This window comes from Cyclopterus lumpus, chromosome 8 (genome assembly GCF_009769545.1).
Source record: "Cyclopterus lumpus isolate fCycLum1 chromosome 8, fCycLum1.pri, whole genome shotgun sequence".
Taxonomy (NCBI): domain Eukaryota; kingdom Metazoa; phylum Chordata; class Actinopteri; order Perciformes; family Cyclopteridae; genus Cyclopterus; species Cyclopterus lumpus.
In genome coordinates, this window is record NC_046973.1 from 8,262,202 (window position 1) to 8,281,511 (window position 19,310).

A 19,310-nucleotide genomic window follows, 5' to 3' on the forward strand; every position below is an offset into this window, starting at 1 on the left:
AGCCCACGTAAAGAACTCCCCCACGAACCTATTCGACTGAGATCTGCAGTGTTTTGTATGGCTTTGCTGCACCTCTTCACTATACTGCTTGTGCCTCGGAGGCAGTTGGGGGGGGGGGGGGGGGGGGGGCAGGAAGCTGAACACTGCATAAAGACCATTATTTAAAAAAGCCATGTAAACAATCATTATCTATATCATCAATGATAACAGCAACAATATCAGCAAACTTCATGACAACAATCAAATATAAATGCACACTGGCAATTCCATAAGTGAAACCAAGAAAACAACAACACATCAAACACCTCCATCTCTGGCTAAAGTGATCCTTGCAGGAGTAAGACAAAGAGAGAGTCGAGTTGGGAGTTGCTGAGGACAGACTCCAACACAGCAGTAGTAGTCAATGTAGGTACCACACTAAGTTGTTTTAAATCCTATTCATCAAATCAATCTCAATTTGTATTTGTAAACGATGAAGCCTTGATGACCACCAACGTTAATCATGGAGTTCCACAAGGTTCTGTGCTTGGACCAATTTTTTTTACCTTATATATGCTTCCTTTGAGCAACATTATCAGGAAACACTCCATAAACTTTCATTGTTATGCAGACGATACTCAATGATATCTATCGATCAAACCAGAGGAGACCAACCAGCTTGCTAAAATTCAAGCATGTCTTAAAGACATAAAAACATGGATGACCTGCAACTTCCTGATGTTAAAATCAGACAAAACTGAAGTTATTTTACTCGGCCCTAAACACCTCAGAGATAAATTATCTGGTGATGTGGTTTCTGTAGATGGCATTGCCCTGGCCTCCAACACCACTGTAAAGAATCTCTGCGTTATCTTTGATCAGGACTTGTCCTTTAACTCCCACGTGGATCCAATCTCAAGGACTGCATTTTTTCATGTAACATTTAAAAAATCAGGTACATCTTGTCACAAAAAGATGCAGAAAAACTGGTTCACGCATTTGTTATTTCAAGATTAGATTACTGCAATTCCTTATTATCAGGCTGCTCTAATAAGTCTCAAGTCCCTACAGTTAATCCAGAATGCTGCAGCTTGTGTACTCACAAAAACTAAGAAAAGAGATCACATTATCTCTGTATTAGATGCTCTGCACTAAATCCCTGTAAAATCAAAAATTAAGTTTAAATTCTCCTCACCTACAAAACCTTGATTGGAGATGCACCATCATATCTTAAGGAGCTTGTAGTAATTTACATCTCTCCTTTGCACCTTATTAACTCTGCTTCCTCCGCGGAGTCTATGTGACTTCACGTCTCATAGGGTCCATTGGACCTGGCTGTGTGTGATGCCTCCTGCCATGGCCACTGCACTGCACTCTGCAGCAGGCAGGCACTCAGTGGCCACACTATCACAGAGGTTGGCAGGGCCTCCAATAGAAAGACAACGAAAATCAAAAAGGACGAAGACCATGGCGATCCTCCCCACTGGATGAAGTAGAACATCAACAGGTTGAGTGTTTCCAGACACCAAGGCTAACGATTTCAAAGTACGCAATGTAACAGTGATATTTACTTTGATCAAGAGGGTGAGGGGTTCCAAATCCTTCTATGGATCAGAGTAAGCTAAATCCTGCTAATACCTCCAAGTTTGACAGCCACTCACGCCATCTTTTGGTGTGTCCATTTTCTATCTCTTCGTCCCAGCCATGCTTCCTTTTGCACAGGTCTCACATGAGCTTCGCTGGCAACATAAGCGGCGCCAGAAAGCCAAAAGGGTAAATAGAACTGACAGTGGACAGGATTCCACGTCTAGTAAACGGCTTGTCTTGCACATTTATCTGGAACTTGAAGTTGTCAGTCTCTGTGCTCCACTAAACTCCAAGGGCACGTTCCATGGGAAGTGAGTTGTGGCTAAAGTCCAGGTCTTTTACTTCAGAAACTCTTCGCCAGGGATAGAAAAAGACTGTCCAGCTGTTGCTTACCCACTTGGTCAGATGGTATCCTCTGGAAAACAAGTCTTGTAGGTCTCGGCTGATTGCCTGATCCTTTGTTGCCACTGATTTTAGACATCAAATGTTTTTAGCACCGTCTCCACTGCTTTTGCAGTTGTTCTTAAAGTATATGCACAACCAGGTGAAGCTGTGGCACCAAAAAGGTCAACCTTTATCCTAAACTCTTCCACTTGAGAAATGACATCAGTGCCAAATAATTGGATGGCAATCCAGTGCAACGATGGTGTCATTTCTTAGGGGCAAACTCATGCAATAGTGTAAATCTACCAACTTTACTGACCAAGTAACTAGGTGCATGAATTGGTTATCCTCGAGACAGTTCATCCTTCTCAGCTTCTAAGAAATCTGTATTGTATCGCTTCACTAGCTTCCATTTCCACCACCTAATTTGCAGTTTGGGTCTACATTTGAACCCTTGTCCCAAACTAAGTAGGTATAGTATACAGAAAATAAAGTGATTTGTTTAGTGTGGAAACTGGACAGCTGGGAAAAATTCAAGAAACACCAGAGAGCTCAGAACAGTTTTTACATCTGTTATCCTTCTTTGAAGTTTGGATTGTGGCATTTTAAAGTTGGCAAAACAATTCCTTTAAATTTAGAAAGCAGTGAAATTCAGCTGGTTGTAAGTCTGGACCCTCTTGCTAGAGGTGCCACTAAAGCAGACACACTGGTCCTTTTAACAAGGTTCTCTTTGGAATTGCAGGGAAACCATGCATCAACGGCACACTAGTCAAATTACCAGCAATAGTTTATTATATTTGGGAGTCATTTGTATCTATAAGGGCACTTTGTGTTGCATTTGACATTTTGGTCACATTCACAGTAAACTCAACAATTGGGCTGGCATCGTCGAGGGTTGACATGCTGCTTTCTTCCACCGTTGCTCCCTTTGATTCCAAGTCTACCTCATGAGATTCCTTTTCTAGAAGTGCAGAGACTTTCACAGCATCCGCATCTGTAAGTAGAGGTGGTTTTAATTTCTATGACAGTGACATTTATTTAAGACATAAAAGATTTGTTAAATCTTTCCATATTTTACCCTCCAAATGTGTTCCACCATTTTCATCTCGATTCTGCTTAGAATCTGAAGCCTGAACCACAACCTCGTCTGGTGTAGATTGTGAACCAAGAAGGAGTCCCTTATCATCTAGAAGATAAATAAGTTAAGATCTTTAACAGAGCACAAAATGCTTTAGAGTTCAACTTACCAATTGTGTGGTTTATTCCACTTCGCCACTGGCTGCCAAACAGTGAAGGTCTGATGATTTTATTTAGACCAGGAGGAAGCTCCTCCACAGGTATAGGCCCAATGTTCTGCTTCACTGGCAAGAAGATTGGACCCACTCTTGCCTCCTGTTTCCACACTAAAGAATTAAAAGTTAAAAACTATGTGTAAAGTCTGACATTGCTTTCCCCCCCCCCCCCCCACCATTATACACATTTCTATTAGGAACCCAACCTTTATTGGTTCCCAATCCACTCTGAAACAATTCAGGTTCACCTGGCTTCGCAAACCCACGAGGACCAATCTTGCCAGGGCTGCTCGGATTATCGAGACTTTGACAATAGCCACATACATGGTCATTACCATCAGCTGACCTCCATCTAAAATGCAATAAAAAAAAATTAACACGCACCCTCATTTGCTCTGCATTTTTCTGTGATGCACATTTCAGGCTGGATCTCACTTACCTTCCATTTACAAAACTGCATGCCTTATTTGGTGCCTCTGCATCATTTGCTAGTACAGCATTCAAGTGACATGTGATGTAGAGCTGTGAGACAACAAAAAGTAAATGTTGGAAAAAAACATCTCCAGGTGTAACAATGACTTTAGCACGTTGGAGTAGAGCCTCACTTCTCCTCTGTCCTCATTATGAAATTTAAAAGCATCAATGGTCAAATGGAGCTTGTCATCCTGTGTCCTGGATAAGAAGTGAGACCTAGAACCTGGAAGCTCAGAGTCAACCAAGCACCTGTGAAGAGAAGGGAGAATTTTGTCTGTTCTTCCAGTAGTGGCTAATCTTCCCTTAATACCAAAATTAGTTTTACAGTTTGTAGTCTTCAGACTCAACCGACTCACATGACATCACTTGAGGCAATTGATCAGACTTCACAGTGTTCACTGGAGCCATAAAAGGCTTCACACAATGCAGCAATCTTCCAAGTGCTTACCCATTTTCAACAAAGACGTATCTCGGCTCAGAGGCTACATCTGGGTAAAGTGTCGCCACACAGCTGCTCACAAACACTCGGAGCCCCGTGTGATGTCCAACTCTGACTGAGGCTTCGATGCCGATGGGCTCGCCAAGGTAAAACACATTAGAGCTTCTTCGATAAAGCCAGTCATCTGCACAAATTTGAGAGAGCGAGAGATGGAGAGAGACCGCTAAGAAGTCAAAACATGAGAAATTGAAGAAACCTACTTGTCATAATTCTCAAGTCAAATGCCAAAGTTGCCACTGCAGCTTGTGTAGCCATGAAGGGGATCCAGGTGGGCATGAGTGAAGAACTGGACAAACGGTACGTCCTAAGAAATAGAAAAAAACCCCAATTTAAAATAAAAAAAGTGAGACAGGGTCGAGCGCTTTAAAAAGAGATGAGCTTTAAAAGACAGACCTTTCATAATGACACTCAATTGGAATTACAGCCTCATCCATTCGAACCACCCCATCTGGAGAGGCCACAGGCAAGTATACAAGGAGGTTTGTGTAAACCAGTGTGTCTTCAGTCATCTGTGGAGAGTAAATGCATTTAAAACTAGTACAGTGTAAAATAATTTAATTGAAAATGAATTAATCATCACCCTTTGTTTGGTGCCGCAGTCCATGAGTCCAACAAGGATTCTGTACTCATCTCTTGAAGACGTTGTAGCTCTACAGTAGTCATTGTGCTCCACTCCAAGACGCAAGTCATCGCCATTAACAGGAGCTCCAACTTCAAACATGTCAGCTTTAATAATAATCTCCAAGGAGTCTGGATGGCAGGTCACTCTGACCGTATTCTCCTGCTCTTGTTCCTCGGCTGGTGCCTTTTCTTGCCGAGTGTGTTGGGAGGTCCCTGTGATCTGAGGACTTTGAATTGAAGCATGTTGAGTGTAATCTTGGGGAGGAAAAGCAGAATATGACCTGAAACACAGTCCAACCAGGAGGTGAACCAAAAAACACAAGGTCTTCATAGCACTGAAGAACAGCAAACTGGTTCAGACCGTAAACTGTCTTCCTGTCTGACCCACTAAGCCACATAACAATCTGGGTAGGGAAGCATTTCTTACTTTATATTCAGACAATCACCCTCATCAAAGCAGCATGGTTCACCTGAGTCCAATCATCCACTAATCAGCCTGTAATTGGTTTCACACCTTCTAAAAATCATAGCCTAAAGTCTGATGAATTTGAGCTAGATTCAACCATAATTAAATCTGTTAATACATTTTAAACATGTTTATTGTTTTTTTCTTTGGAAATTCAAATATGCATTACATTAACTAAACATTGTAAAAAGAAAATCAATACAGAAATGCAGTTCAAAAATTAAGAAAAAACCTGTAGAAAATTCCTCTACATAATTGACATGAAAGAATATCAAAATTAAATGAAGTCACTTTTTAAAAGATATAAATCAGGAACTAGGTTTTCTGCCTGTTCCGGGGCGTTGCCTTACTCTGTGTTTGGCCGTCGTATTGTAGATTTGAAGTTTTTCACAATTCTGTCCACACAGGCTTATTTATTAAAGTGTTGTTTGATTGAAGGATTGGGTTGGGATTTCTAGAACGGCTCAGTGGTGGTTCTCCTCTTTTTTGTCAAATAGAACATTTTCTGTCTCAATTGATTCATTCAAGGATCTATTCTTTGAAAATGATTTATGCTCTTGTTTGCTTACTTTTGGTCTATTGTAATGCTTTGTTTACCTGCCTCAGTGACCGAGATGTAGATACACCTCAGACTGTGCAGAACTCTGCAGCCAGACTGCTAACAAAGACCAAATGCTCTTCTCACATCTCCCCAGTTGTAGCCTCCCTGCACTGATAAACAATTTATTTTTGAATCCATTTTCAATCTTTACTACTGACTTACATGGTCAGGGGCCAAAATACATCAGTGAACTTTTCGCTCCCTATTGTCAAAAAAGGTCTCTCAGATCAGCTGGGTTAGGCCTGCTAGCTGTTCCAGAGTTCAGGTTCAGGTCTGAGGGTCTAAGGAAGATTGAGTACTTCTTGTATTGGCACCTCCGCTCTGGAACAGTCTTCCAGTGAGTATCCGATCTAGTGATACTATTTCTGCTTATAAATCCTTTCTTAAGACACATTTTATCAGAACCTCCATTGCATGACTACGGGATAATTTAGTAACTGCTCAAATGGCATAGGAACCCCCGTACCTGTCGTTAAGTTATAAAGTACTTGTGTGGACATGTCATAAATTAAGTCATAGACCTCTGACTGTTTTGATTCCCACGCTGACCCAATCCCTTTTGTTCTTGACAACCTGAAATCAAATGTTCCTTTTTTTTGTGCAAGAATACATTATTTGACATTATATTATTCTTCGATATTTGTTATATCAGCTTAAAAAGGTAAGGTAACAATGGCCGTCACACTGGGCTCACACCATAACCCAAGATCCTTAAATGGGATCCACACATCAGCTCCATCACCAAGAAGGAAACAATAAAATAGATCACAGAAATGTCACCATATAAAATGGGAGCATTTCCAAACATGTTTAAATCAACCGTGAAAATGGCTCACTAAATTCCTCGATTCCTGTTTAAATAGGAAAGCATCAAGCTGCAGTTGAAGCGAAGAAGCACTCGTTCTGGGTTGGAATAGTGCGTCTGATTCTTCCTCTTTTTCAGTGAGACACCTTATCCAAAAATAATAAAAAGATAATCTCATTCAAGTCAAAATCAAGTTGTGTTTTCATAGTAGGCCTACTAAGCCGTTACAGTAGTCAAGTCTACTGAAGATAAATGCATGGACAAGTTTCTCCAAATCCTGTTGAGACACAAGTCCTCTAACCCTTGATTTATTCTTCAGGTGATAGTAGGCTGATATTGTAATTGGCTGTTCAGGTTAAGGTCTGAATCCATAACTACACCTAGATTTCTGGCTTGTTTTATGGTTTTTAACATCAGAGGTTGAAGCTGAGCGCTGACTTTCAATCGTTCGTCCTTGGGACTAAAAACAATTACTTCTGTTTTATCCTTATTTAATTGACGAAAATTCTGCCACATCCAGTTGTTGATTTCTTCAATGCATTTAGCCAGCCCTTGTATGGTGACATATGTATCTAGATCTAAAGTATGGATGTAAATGGTTCAAACACACAATCCTAAATACTTCCCATTTCAGATAAATCAAATCACATGGAGACAATAGCTGGATGCAATTACCCCTTAACTGATGTGGGAGAATTAAAGCTGCAGGCGCACTGAGATACAGGCCTGCGATTGCCAGCGGTGCACCCATATATTGTTCATAGGGGTGTTCAGATGGGGCCACTGAAAATATTGTGGGGGGGGGGGCACACCAAAACCAAAAGCTGTTAACTGATTTTCAGCAATTCTAATATGTTGTTGTAGTAGGCTATCTAGGCTAGTCAAGAACTACGTCAATATGAGTCAAAGAATCCCATACTAATGTACTTCACACTAATGTTTCACAGTTAATGTTAATAATGATCTGATGTGCATTGACAAATAACGGTACAGTGACCATTTTGAGCTCCACAACAATCCAGCTTTAATGTGTTGCCTACAAGCGATTCATTGTTCAAATTGTCTTTTCTCTTACAAACATAGCTTTAATTTGAAGGAGTACATTGATTAAGGAAGAAAACATTTACCGCGAATAAGCATACTCAAGTTTAGAAACACCTCACAGTACCCAATTCTGTATAAGCAACAAGCCCTTCCTGGCAATGACACTGCACTCCAAAAATGCAAAAAATTCATACAGAATTCGATACCTTAGAAATCACTGAATATTTTTGACACATTTTGTCTTGTTGGCAACTCATCTGAGTTCTATTTACAAAGTTCTCATTTTCCTGGATGCCATCTGGCTGTGGATATTCCCCAATGCTTCAAAAATATGATCCTGTAGTCATATCGATCTGATAATTCACATTTTGACATATCTGGTATTGATAACGAGTGTAAAATAGTTTAACCTAAACCACAGGTCAGGACCAGATGTCTAACTATTCATATGATTTAATACTCTAATTTGCAGTTGGTCTCTGCGTGCTATATTTTAACCCTTCTGTGGCCACTTCCATAACAGCAAGTGCAACAAGTGTCCCAAACTAAGTAGGTATGGTATATGGTGCATGTACATTGGGAAGGGTATCAAGTATACTCAAAACAGACTTGATTGACTTGGTGTGGAAACTGGGAAAAGTTAAACCACCAGAGAGCTAGGAAAAGAGTTTGGAAATCTCAGTGTGCCTTGTCTGAAGTTTTTGATTGTGGAATTTTAAAGTTGAAGTGGATTTGACTGCAGACACTGGCGTCCCACATTTTAGTCCCGTAGGAAACGGTAACAATGGGTGGCAAAAAGAAAACTTTACATTTTTAGAAATAAAAAACAGGGGTATTCAGCCGGTTGCAAATCCAGTCCAGTTTTCTTTGCGCATTGCAGGAAAACTATGCATCAACAGCACACAACAAGCAATACATTTATAAAGCAATAGTTTATTATATTTGCAGTTTACATTTTGGTCACAGTAAACTGAACAGTTGAGCTGACATTCAAGGGTTGACATGCCGTTTTCATCCAGCGGTGCTTCCTTTGTTTCCAAGTCGACCTCGGGAGATTCCTTTTCTAGAAAGGCATAGACCGTCACACCATCCCCATCTCTAATTAGTCGGTTTTAATTGCCATGCCACTGCCATTTAAAAATAAATAATGCAAAGAGTCATTTAATCTTTCCACATCTTGATTCCGTTTAAAATCTAAAGCCTGAACCATCACGTTGTCTGGTGTAGATTATGAACAAAGAAGCAGTCCCTTCTCAGCTAGAACAGAAATCTATCAAGAGCACAAAGTGCTTCAACATATGGGCCCCAAATAAAATCATGCAACTTTGAGTTAAACTCACCAACTTTGTCATTTATTCCAATTCAAGGTCTCCCGATTTTTTTCAGACTAGAAGGAAGCTCCTCCACAGGTATTGGCCCACTGTTCTGCTTCGCTGGCAAGACAATCATCGGACCCACTCTTGCCTCCTTTTCCCACACTAAATAATTTAAAGTTCAAAACCATGTGTGAAGCCAGACATTGCATGTTCCCATCATACAAGTTTCTATAAGAAACCCAACCTGTATTGGTTCTCCGTCCACTCCTCCAAAACAGTTCAGGTTCATCTGGCTTCTCAAACCCACGAGGACCAAACTTGCCAAGGCTGCTGGGCTTATCGTGACTTTGACAATAGCCACATAAATAGTCATTACCATTAGCTGACCTCCATCTGAAAAGCAATTAAAATATTCACACGCACCCTCATTTACTCTGCATTTTTCCGTGATAGACATTTCGGGTTGATCTCACTTACCTTCCATTTACAAAACTGCATGCCTTATTTGGTGCCTCTGCATCATTTGCAAGTACAGCGTTCAGGTGACATGTGATGTAGAGCTGTGAGACGGAAAAAAGTAAAAAAACATCTACATGTGCAATAATGACTTGAGCACGTTAAAGTAGAGCCTCACTTCTCCTCTATCCTCATTATGAAATTTAAAGGCATCAATGGTCAGGTGGAGCTTATCATCCTGTGTCCTTGATAAGAAGTGAGACCTAGAACCTGGAAGCTCAGAGTCAACAAGGCACCTGTGAAGAAAAGGGAGAATTTAGCCTGTTCCAGTAGTGGTTAATCCTCCCTTCAATACCTAAATTAGTTTTTCCATTTGTAGTCTTCAGACCCAACTAACATGACATCCCTTGAGGAAATTGAGGAGACTTCACACGTCATTCTCTGGAGCCATAAAAGGCTTCACACAATGCAGTAATCTTCCAAGCGCTTACCCATTTTCAACAAAGACGTATCTTGGCTCAGAGGATACATCTGGGTAAAGTGTAGCCACACAGCTGCTCACAAACACTCGGAGCCCCGTGTGATGGCCAACTCTGACTGAGGCTTCGATGCAGATGGGCTCACCGAGGTAAAACACATTAGAGCTTCTTCGATAAAGCCAGTCATCTGCACAACAAAAAAAAGACAGAAATAGTGAAAGCCAATAAGTACAAACATTAGAAATGTCCGAAACCTACTTGTCATAATTCTCAAGTCAAACTCCAAAGTTTCCACTGCAGCTTGTGTAGACATGAAGGGGATCCAGGTGGGCATGAGTGAATAACTGGACAAACTGTATTTCCTAAGAAACAGAAAAAGCATTTAAAATAAAAAAAGAGAGACAGGGTCGAGCGCTTTAAAGATATGAGCTTTAAAAGACAGACCTTTCATAATGACATGCAATTGGAATTACAGCCTCATCCATTCGAACCACCCCATCTGGAGAGGCCACAGGCAAGTATACAAGGAGGTTTGTGTAGACCAGTGTGTCTTCAGTCATCTGTGGGGAGTAAATGCATTTAAAACTAGTACAGTGTAAAATTATTTAATTGAAAATGAATTAATCATTACCCTTTGTTTGGTGCCGCAGTCCATGAGTCCAACAAGGATTCTGTACTCATCTCTTGAAGACGTTGTAGCTCTACAGTAGTCATTGGGCTCCACTCCAAGACGCAAGTCATCGCCATTAACATGAGCTCCAACTTCAAACATGTCAGCTTTAATAATAATCTCCAAGGAGTCTGGATGGCAGGTCACTCTGAGCGTATTCTCCTGCTCTTGTTCCTCGGCTGGAGCCTTTTCTTGCCGTGTGTGTTGGGAGCTCCCTGTGATCTGAGGACTTTGATTTGAAGCATGTTGAGTGTAATCTTTGGGAGGAAAAGCAACATATGACCTGAAACACAGTCCAACTAGGAGGTGAACCAAAAAACACAAGGGCTTCATAGCACTGAAGAACAGCAAACTGGTTGAGACTGCAAACTGTCCTCCTGTCTGACCCACTAAGCAGCACAACAATCTGAGTAGGGAAGCATTTCTTACTTTATATTCAGACAATCAGCCTCATCAAAGCAGCACTGCACACCTGAGTCTAATCATCCAATTATCAGCTTGTAACTACATTTTCTGAAAGCAAGTGAGGACACTGTGCGAGAGTTTTTGGTTCTAAAGTATATTATGCAAAACTAAACATAAGATGAAAAAAAAAAGTACTATAATAAAATAAATACTATGTCCAAAAAAAAATCATATTATACAATGTTGAAAAACCTCATGAAAAAGTCAAATAAAATGCCCAAATATTATTTAAAAAGCAATATGTTGAGAAAGGTCATGGTATCCTATGTCAAATAAATTATAAAAATGCCATAGTATAGTGTGTCGTATAGTCTGCATCATGCCCTCTGACATTGTATGTTCTGACTGTGTTCAAATGTTTCTTTTAGGTTAAGTATTTCCTGCTTTTATTTTGAAGTTATTTTTTTATCGTTAGCCCTGTGGTCGCCTATGCTCCTGCTCACCTGTTCACACTTCCCCATTATGCAGTCCTTATTTATATCAGCCCAGTTACATTATTCTTTATTGGTTTGTCTTCATTCAGTGCTGCCTTTTCTGTATGATTTAAGTTTGTAAGCATCAAATGACTGCAATAGTTTCTGCAGCCTCCTATTTTTCTGCATTTGAGTCCATCCCCTGTTACTTGCGCTCAAGACCAGACAGTACAGTTCAACATAGTATGTCATGATTGTAAAATGAATCTGTCATTTTTTTATTGTTTTCAAGACATCAACTTTAACTCTGGGAAACTGTGAAAACATTTTGTTCACAATTTCCTGATATTTTATAGATTATAATCTATTGAAAACAACAGTCGGATTAACACAAAAGGTAAAAGTAACAAATACATACAGTAAAGTGAGGCCTTGAGTATAAACATATAAATAGTATATATAAATAAAGTGTTGAGACTTCTTGATAATCTATACTGAACATAAACTGATTGCGTTGAGTTATTTGCCAATTGTGTTTTGTGAGGTCACAGTGAGGTTATGTGTTGCAGGTGTAGGCGAGGCATCATCACAGAACCTCCGGTTCCTATCTATGAGGAAATGACCAGGAAGCAGCAAAGTATGGGAATCCCCCAAAATAACCTTGAGGCCCCCTCACACCTGGAGGAAGTCAACTTCCCGGTGTACGCTAACCCCAACATCCGACAACCTCAGGACTACTACTACGCCTGTCCCAGACCGCTTGCCCTCAGAGCCGCTATGATTTTCTAGATGGCTGTGAATCAACACTTCCTCGTTTTTGCATAGAAATGGAAGGCTGTTATCAGTTGAGGTGGTTCTAAGTGTAACTGAGTGCTCCCAGAGTTAAACATAAAGCACCAGTGTGAGTAAGGCCCATCAGGATGTGTGTGTTATGAGACAACATAGAGTGGCGGCGCCCCCGGTTGGACAGAAGAAGTTGGCTCACTATCCTGGAGAACCTTTGACTACACATTCTTTCCCACCAACATGTAATTGACTATTTAAACCCCCTGTCTGGTTTCAAGAAGCCCACGTAAAGAACTCCCCCACGAACCTATTCGACTGAGATCTGCAGTGTTTTGTATGGCTTTGCTGCACCTCTTCACTATACTGCTTGTGCCTCGGAGGCAGTTGGGGGGGGGGGGGGGGGGGGGGCAGGAAGCTGAACACTGCATAAAGACCATTATTTAAAAAAGCCATGTAAACAATCATTATCTATATCATCAATGATAACAGCAACAATATCAGCAAACTTCATGACAACAATCAAATATAAATGCACACTGGCAATTCCATAAGTGAAACCAAGAAAACAACAACACATCAAACACCTCCATCTCTGGCTAAAGTGATCCTTGCAGGAGTAAGACAAAGAGAGAGTCGAGTTGGGAGTTGCTGAGGACAGACTCCAACACAGCAGTAGTAGTCAATGTAGGTACCACACTAAGTTGTTTTAAATCCTATTCATCAAATCAATCTCAATTTGTATTTGTAAACGATGAAGCCTTGATGACCACCAACGTTAATCATGGAGTTCCACAAGGTTCTGTGCTTGGACCAATTTTTTTTACCTTATATATGCTTCCTTTGAGCAACATTATCAGGAAACACTCCATAAACTTTCATTGTTATGCAGACGATACTCAATGATATCTATCGATCAAACCAGAGGAGACCAACCAGCTTGCTAAAATTCAAGCATGTCTTAAAGACATAAAAACATGGATGACCTGCAACTTCCTGATGTTAAAATCAGACAAAACTGAAGTTATTTTACTCGGCCCTAAACACCTCAGAGATAAATTATCTGGTGATGTGGTTTCTGTAGATGGCATTGCCCTGGCCTCCAACACCACTGTAAAGAATCTCTGCGTTATCTTTGATCAGGACTTGTCCTTTAACTCCCACGTGGATCCAATCTCAAGGACTGCATTTTTTCATGTAACATTTAAAAAATCAGGTACATCTTGTCACAAAAGATGCAGAAAAACTGGTTCACGCATTTGTTATTTCAAGATTAGATTACTGCAATTCCTTATTATCAGGCTGCTCTAATAAGTCTCAAGTCCCTACAGTTAATCCAGAATGCTGCAGCTTGTGTACTCACAAAAACTAAGAAAAGAGATCACATTATCTCTGTATTAGATGCTCTGCACTAAATCCCTGTAAAATCAAAAATTAAGTTTAAATTCTCCTCACCTACAAAACCTTGATTGGAGATGCACCATCATATCTTAAGGAGCTTGTAGTAATTTACATCTCTCCTTTGCACCTTATTAACTCTGCTTCCTCCGCGGAGTCTATGTGACTTCACGTCTCATAGGGTCCATTGGACCTGGCTGTGTGTGATGCCTCCTGCCATGGCCACTGCACTGCACTCTGCAGCAGGCAGGCACTCAGTGGCCACACTATCACAGAGGTTGGCAGGGCCTCCAATAGAAAGACAACGAAAATCAAAAAGGACGAAGACCATGGCGATCCTCCCCACTGGATGAAGTAGAACATCAACAGGTTGAGTGTTTCCAGACACCAAGGCTAACGATTTCAAAGTACGCAATGTAACAGTGATATTTACTTTGATCAAGAGGGTGAGGGGTTCCAAATCCTTCTATGGATCAGAGTAAGCTAAATCCTGCTAATACCTCCAAGTTTGACAGCCACTCACGCCATCTTTTGGTGTGTCCATTTTCTATCTCTTCGTCCCAGCCATGCTTCCTTTTGCACAGGTCTCACATGAGCTTCGCTGGCAACATAAGCGGCGCCAGAAAGCCAAAAGGGTAAATAGAACTGACAGTGGACAGGATTCCACGTCTAGTAAAAGGCTTGTCTTGCACATTTATCTGGAACTTGAAGTTGTCAGTCTCTGTGCTCCACTAAACTCCAAGGGCACGTTCCATGGGAAGTGAGTTGTGGCTAAAGTCCAGGTCTTTTACTTCAGAAACTCTTCGCCAGGGATAGAAAAAGACTGTCCAGCTGTTGCTTACCCACTTGGTCAGATGGTATCCTCTGGAAAACAAGTCTTGTAGGTCTCGGCTGATTGCCTGATCCTTTGTTGCCACTGATTTTAGACATCAAATGTTTTTAGCACCGTCTCCACTGCTTTTGCAGTTGTTCTTAAAGTATATGCACAACCAGGTGAAGCTGTGGCACCAAAAAGGTCAACCTTCATCCTAAACTCTTCCACTTGAGAAATGACACCTTCGGTGCCAAATAATTGGATGGCAATCCAGTGCAACGATTGGCACGAGTGTCATTTCTTAGGGGCAAACTCATGCAATAGTGTAAATCTACCAACTTTACTGACCAAGTAACTAGGTGCATGAATTGGTTATCCTCGAGACAGTTCATCCTTCTCAGCTTCTAAGAAATCTGTATTGTATCGCTTCACTAGCTTCCATTTCCACCACCTAATTTGCAGTTTGGGTCTACATTTGAACCCTTGTCCCAAACTAAGTAGGTATAGTATACAGAAAATAAAGTGATTTGTTTAGTGTGGAAACTGGACAGCTGGGAACAATTCAAGAAACACCAGAGAGCTCAGAACAGTTTTTACATCTGTTATCCTTCTTTGAAGTTTGGATTGTGGCATTTTAAAGTTGGCAAAACAATTCCTTTAAATTTAGAAAGCAGTGAAATTCAGCTGGTTGTAAGTCTGGACCCTCTTGCTAGAGGTGCCACTAAAGCAGACACACTGGTCCTTTTAACAAGGTTCTCTTTGGAATTGCAGGGAAACCATGCATCAACGGCACACTAGTCAAATTACCAGCAATAGTTTATTATATTTGGGAGTCATTTGTATCTATAAGGGCACTTTGTGTTGCATTTGACATTTTGGTCACATCCACAGTAAACTCAACAATTGGGCTGGCATCGTCGAGGGTTGACATGCTGCTTTCTTCCACCGTTGCTCCCTTTGATTCCAAGTCTACCTCATGAGATTCCTTTTCTAGAAGTGCAGAGACTTACACAGCATCCGCATCTGTAAGTAGAGGTGGTTTTAATTTCTATGACAGTGGCATTTATTTAAGACATAAAAGATGTTAAATCTTTCCATATTTTACCCTCCAAATGTGTTCCACCATTTTCATCTCGATTCTGCTTAGAATCTGAAGCCTGAACCACAACCTCGTCTGGTGTAGATTGTGAACCAAGAAGGAGTCCCTTATCATCTAGAAGATAAATAAGTTAAGATCTTTAACAGAGCACAAAATGCTTTAGAGTTCAACTTACCAATTGTGTGGTTTATTCCACTTCGCCACTGGCTGCCAAACAGTGAAGGTCTGATGATTTTATTTAGACCAGGAGGAAGCTCCTCCACAGGTATAGGCCCAATGTTCTGCTTCACTGGCAAGAAGATTGGACCCACTCTTGCCTCCTGTTTCCACACTAAAGAATTAAAAGTTCAAAACTATGTGTAAAGTCTGACATTGCTTTCCCCCCCCCCCCCCCCCCACCATTATACACGTTTCTATTAGGAACCCAACCTTTATTGGTTCCCAATCCACTCTGAAACAATTCAGGTTCACCTGGCTTCGCAAACCCACGAGGACCAAACTTGCCAGGGCTGCTCGGATTATCGAGACTTTGACAATAGCCACATACATAGTCATTACCATCAGCTGACCTCCATCTAAAATGCAATAAAAAAAAATTAACACGCACCCTCATTTGCTCTGCATTTTTCTGTGATGCACATTTCAGGCTGGATCTCACTTACCTTCCATTTACAAAACTGCATGCCTTATTTGGTGCCTCTGCATCATTTGCTAGTACAGCATTCAAGTGACATGTGATGTAGAGCTGTGAGACAACAAAAAGTAAATGTTGGAAAAAAACATCTCCAGGTGTAACAATGACTTTAGCACGTTGGAGTAGAGCCTCACTTCTCCTCTGTCCTCATTATGAAATTTAAAAGCATCAATGGTCAAATGGAGCTTGTCATCCTGTGTCCTGGATAAGAAGTGAGACCTAGAACCTGGAAGCTCAGAGTCAACCAAGCACCTGTGAAGAGAAGGGAGAATTTTGTCTGTTCTTCCAGTAGTGGCTAATCTTCCCTTAATACCAAAATTAGTTTTACAGTTTGTAGTCTTCAGACTCAACCGACTCACATGACATCACTTGAGGCAATTGATCAGACTTCACAGTGTTCACTGGAGCCATAAAAGGCTTCACACAATGCAGCAATCTTCCAAGTGCTTACCCATTTTCAACAAAGACGTATCTCGGCTCAGAGGCTACATCTGGGTAAAGTGTCGCCACACAGCTGCTCACAAACACTCGGAGCCCCGTGTGATGTCCAACTCTGACTGAGGCTTCGATGCCGATGGGCTCGCCAAGGTAAAACACATTAGAGCTTCTTCGATAAAGCCAGTCATCTGCACAAATTTGAGAGAGCGAGAGATGGAGAGATAGACCGCTAAGAAGTCAAAACATGAGAAATTGAAGAAACCTACTTGTCATAATTCTCAAGTCAAATGCCAAAGTTGCCACTGCAGCTTGTGTAGCCATGAAGGGGATCCAGGTGGGCATGAGTGAAGAACTGGACAAACGGTACGTCCTAAGAAATAGAAAAAAAACCCCAATTTAAAATAAAAAAAGTGAGACAGGGTCGAGCGCTTTAAAAAGAGATGAGCTTTAAAAGACAGACCTTTCATAATGACACTCAATTGGAATTACAGCCTCATCCATTCGAACCACCCCATCTGGAGAGGCCACAGGCAAGTATACAAGGAGGTTTGTGTAAACCAGTGTGTCTTCAGTCATCTGTGGAGAGTAAATGCATTTAAAACTAGTACAGTGTAAAATAATTTAATTGAAAATGAATTAATCATCACCCTTTGTTTGGTGCCGCAGTCCATGAGTCCAACAAGGATTCTGTACTCATCTCTTGAAGACGTTGTAGCTCTACAGTAGTCATTGTGCTCCACTCCAAGACGCAAGTCATCGCCATTAACAGGAGCTCCAACTTCAAACATGTCAGCTTTAATAATAATCTCCAAGGAGTCTGGATGGCAGGTCACTCTGACCGTATTCTCCTGCTCTTGTTCCTCGGCTGGTGCCTTTTCTTGCCGAGTGTGTTGGGAGGTCCCTGTGATCTGAGGACTTTGAATTGAAGCATGTTGAGTGTAATCTTGGGGAGGAAAAGCAGAATATGACCTGAAACACAGTCCAACCAGGAGGTGAACCAAAAAACACAAGGTCTTCATAGCACTGAAGAACAGCAAACTGGTTCAGACCGTAAACTGTCTTCCTGTCTGACCCACTAAGCCACATAACAATCTGGGTAGGGAAGCATTTCTTACTTTATATTCAGACAATCACCCTCATCAAAGCAGCATGGTTCACCTGAGTCCAATCATCCACTAATCAGCCTGTAATTGGTTTCACACCTTCTAAAAATCATAGCCTAAAGTCTGATGAATTTGAGCTAGATTCAACCATAATTAAATCTGTTAATACATTTTAAACATGTTTATTGTTTTTTTCTTTGGAAATTCAAATATGCATTACATTAACTAAACATTGTAAAAAGAAAATCAATACAGAAATGCAGTTCAAAAATTAAGAAAAAACCTGTAGAAAATTCCTCTACATAATTGACATGAAAGAATATCAAAATTAAATGAAGTCACTTTTTAAAAGATATAAATCAGGAACTAGGTTTTCTGCCTGTTCCGGGGCGTTGCCTTACTCTGTGTTTGGCCGTCGTATTGTAGATTTGAAGTTTTTCACAATTCTGTCCACACAGGCTTATTTATTAAAGTGTTGTTTGATTGAAGGATTGGGTTGGGATTTCTAGAACGGCTCAGTGGTGGTTCTCCTCTTTTTTGTCAAATAGAACATTTTCTGTCTCAATTGATTCATTCAAGGATCTATTCTTTGAAAATGATTTATGCTCTTGTTTGCTTACTTTTGGTCTATTGTAATGCTTTGTTTACCTGCCTCAGTGACCGAGATGTAGATACACCTCAGACTGTGCAGAACTCTGCAGCCAGACTGCTAACAAAGACCAAATGCTCTTCTCACATCTCCCCAGTTGTAGCCTCCCTGCACTGATAAACAATTTATTTTTGAATCCATTTTCAATCTTTACTACTGACTTACATGGTCAGGGGCCAAAATACATCAGTGAACTTTTCGCTCCCTATTGTCAAAAAAGGTCTCTCAGATCAGCTGGGTTAGGCCTGCTAGCTGTTCCAGAGTTCAGGTTCAGGTCTGAGGGTCTAAGGAAGATTGAGTACTTCTTGTATTGGCACCTCCGCTCTGGAACAGTCTTCCAGTGAGTATCCGATCTAGTGATACTATTTCTGCTTATAAATCCTTTCTTAAGACACATTTTATCAGAACCTCCATTGCATGACTACGGGATAATTTAGTAACTGCTCAAATGGCATAGGAACCCCCGTACCTGTCGTTAAGTTATAAAGTACTTGTGTGGACATGTCATAAATTAAGTCATAGACCTCTGACTGTTTTGATTCCCACGCTGACCCAATCCCTTTTGTTCTTGACAACCTGAAATCAAATGTTCCTTTTTTTTGTGCAAGAATACATTATTTGACATTATATTATTCTTCGATATTTGTTATATCAGCTTAAAAAGGTAAGGTAACAATGGCCGTCACACTGGGCTCACACCATAACCCAAGATCCTTAAATGGGATCCACACATCAGCTCCATCACCAAGAAGGAAACAATAAAATAGATCACAGAAATGTC

The 19,310-nt window shown here is 40.8% G+C and overlaps 3 protein-coding genes across 7 annotated transcripts; all 3 read right to left on the reverse strand.

Annotated features, from left to right (window-relative positions):
- Nucleotides 1-2,719: 2,719 nt before the first annotated feature.
- Nucleotides 2,720-5,223, reverse strand: LOC117734869 (zona pellucida sperm-binding protein 3-like). 2 transcript variants are annotated; one of them, XM_034539184.1, is made up of 10 exons: nt 4,796-5,223; nt 4,609-4,724; nt 4,416-4,519; nt 4,165-4,339; nt 3,848-3,965; nt 3,682-3,764; nt 3,491-3,594; nt 3,198-3,353; nt 3,029-3,136; nt 2,720-2,944 (listed from the first exon to the last, which is right to left on the reverse strand). In XM_034539184.1, the coding sequence occupies exons 1-10, from the start codon at nt 5,165-5,167 to the stop codon at nt 2,742-2,744; spliced, it is 1,539 nt and encodes a 512-aa protein (XP_034395075.1). In that variant the 5' UTR covers nt 5,168-5,223; the 3' UTR covers nt 2,720-2,741. The 2 variants fall into 2 exon arrangements, with proteins under 2 accessions (XP_034395075.1, XP_034395074.1); XM_034539183.1 differs by having other exon boundaries at nt 3,449-3,594.
- Nucleotides 5,224-8,665: 3,442 nt separating this feature from the next.
- On the reverse strand, nt 8,666-11,062 carry LOC117734870 (zona pellucida sperm-binding protein 3-like). Of its 3 annotated transcripts, none has more exons than XM_034539187.1 (9): nt 10,635-11,062; nt 10,448-10,563; nt 10,262-10,365; nt 10,016-10,190; nt 9,703-9,820; nt 9,546-9,628; nt 9,313-9,461; nt 9,093-9,230; nt 8,666-8,810 (listed from the first exon to the last, which is right to left on the reverse strand). In XM_034539187.1, the coding sequence occupies exons 1-8, from the start codon at nt 11,004-11,006 to the stop codon at nt 9,115-9,117; spliced, it is 1,233 nt and encodes a 410-aa protein (XP_034395078.1). In that variant the 5' UTR covers nt 11,007-11,062; the 3' UTR covers nt 8,666-8,810; nt 9,093-9,114. The 3 variants fall into 3 exon arrangements, with proteins under 3 accessions (XP_034395078.1, XP_034395076.1, XP_034395077.1); XM_034539185.1 differs by having other exon boundaries at nt 8,666-8,815; XM_034539186.1 differs by having other exon boundaries at nt 8,666-8,879.
- A 4,344-nt stretch (nt 11,063-15,406) lies between these two features.
- Nucleotides 15,407-17,852, reverse strand: LOC117734883 (zona pellucida sperm-binding protein 3-like). Of its 2 annotated transcripts, none has more exons than XM_034539205.1 (10): nt 17,425-17,852; nt 17,238-17,353; nt 17,044-17,147; nt 16,791-16,965; nt 16,474-16,591; nt 16,308-16,390; nt 16,117-16,220; nt 15,821-15,976; nt 15,652-15,759; nt 15,407-15,569 (listed from the first exon to the last, which is right to left on the reverse strand). In XM_034539205.1, the coding sequence occupies exons 1-10, from the start codon at nt 17,794-17,796 to the stop codon at nt 15,553-15,555; spliced, it is 1,353 nt and encodes a 450-aa protein (XP_034395096.1). In that variant the 5' UTR covers nt 17,797-17,852; the 3' UTR covers nt 15,407-15,552. The 2 variants fall into 2 exon arrangements, with proteins under 2 accessions (XP_034395096.1, XP_034395095.1); XM_034539204.1 differs by having other exon boundaries at nt 15,410-15,569; nt 16,075-16,220.
- Between the last annotated feature and the right edge of the window lie 1,458 nt (nt 17,853-19,310).

What these genes read in the sequence shown, in the direction of transcription:
- LOC117734883 (XM_034539204.1), bottom strand. Translation starts at nt 17,796, where the DNA reads ATGAAGACCTTGTGTTTTTTGGTTCACCTCCTGGTTGGACTGTGTTTC. An exon ending in ATTGAGTGTCATTATGAAAG is followed by an intron (nt 17,148 to 17,237) that starts GTCTGTCTTTTA and finishes TCTATTTCTTAG; the next exon opens with GACGTACCGTTTGTCCAGTT. An exon ending in TGGATTGGGAACCAATAAAG is followed by an intron (nt 15,977 to 16,074) that starts GTTGGGTTCCTA and finishes TTAATTCTTTAG; the next exon opens with TGTGGAAACAGGAGGCAAGA.
- LOC117734869 (XM_034539183.1), bottom strand. Translation starts at nt 5,167, where the DNA reads ATGAAGACCTTGTGTTTTTTGGTTCACCTCCTGGTTGGACTGTGTTTC. An exon ending in ATTGAGTGTCATTATGAAAG is followed by an intron (nt 4,520 to 4,608) that starts GTCTGTCTTTTA and finishes TCTATTTCTTAG; the next exon opens with GACGTACCGTTTGTCCAGTT. An exon ending in TGGAATAAACCACACAATTG is followed by an intron (nt 3,137 to 3,197) that starts GTAAGTTGAACT and finishes TTTATCTTCTAG; the next exon opens with ATGATAAGGGACTCCTTCTT.
- LOC117734870 (XM_034539187.1), bottom strand. Translation starts at nt 11,006, where the DNA reads ATGAAGCCCTTGTGTTTTTTGGTTCACCTCCTAGTTGGACTGTGTTTC. An exon ending in TACGTCTTTGTTGAAAATGG is followed by an intron (nt 9,821 to 10,015) that starts GTAAGCGCTTGG and finishes TTTTCTTCACAG; the next exon opens with GTGCCTTGTTGACTCTGAGC. An exon ending in ATAATGAGGATAGAGGAGAA is followed by an intron (nt 9,629 to 9,702) that starts GTGAGGCTCTAC and finishes TCCGTCTCACAG; the next exon opens with CTCTACATCACATGTCACCT.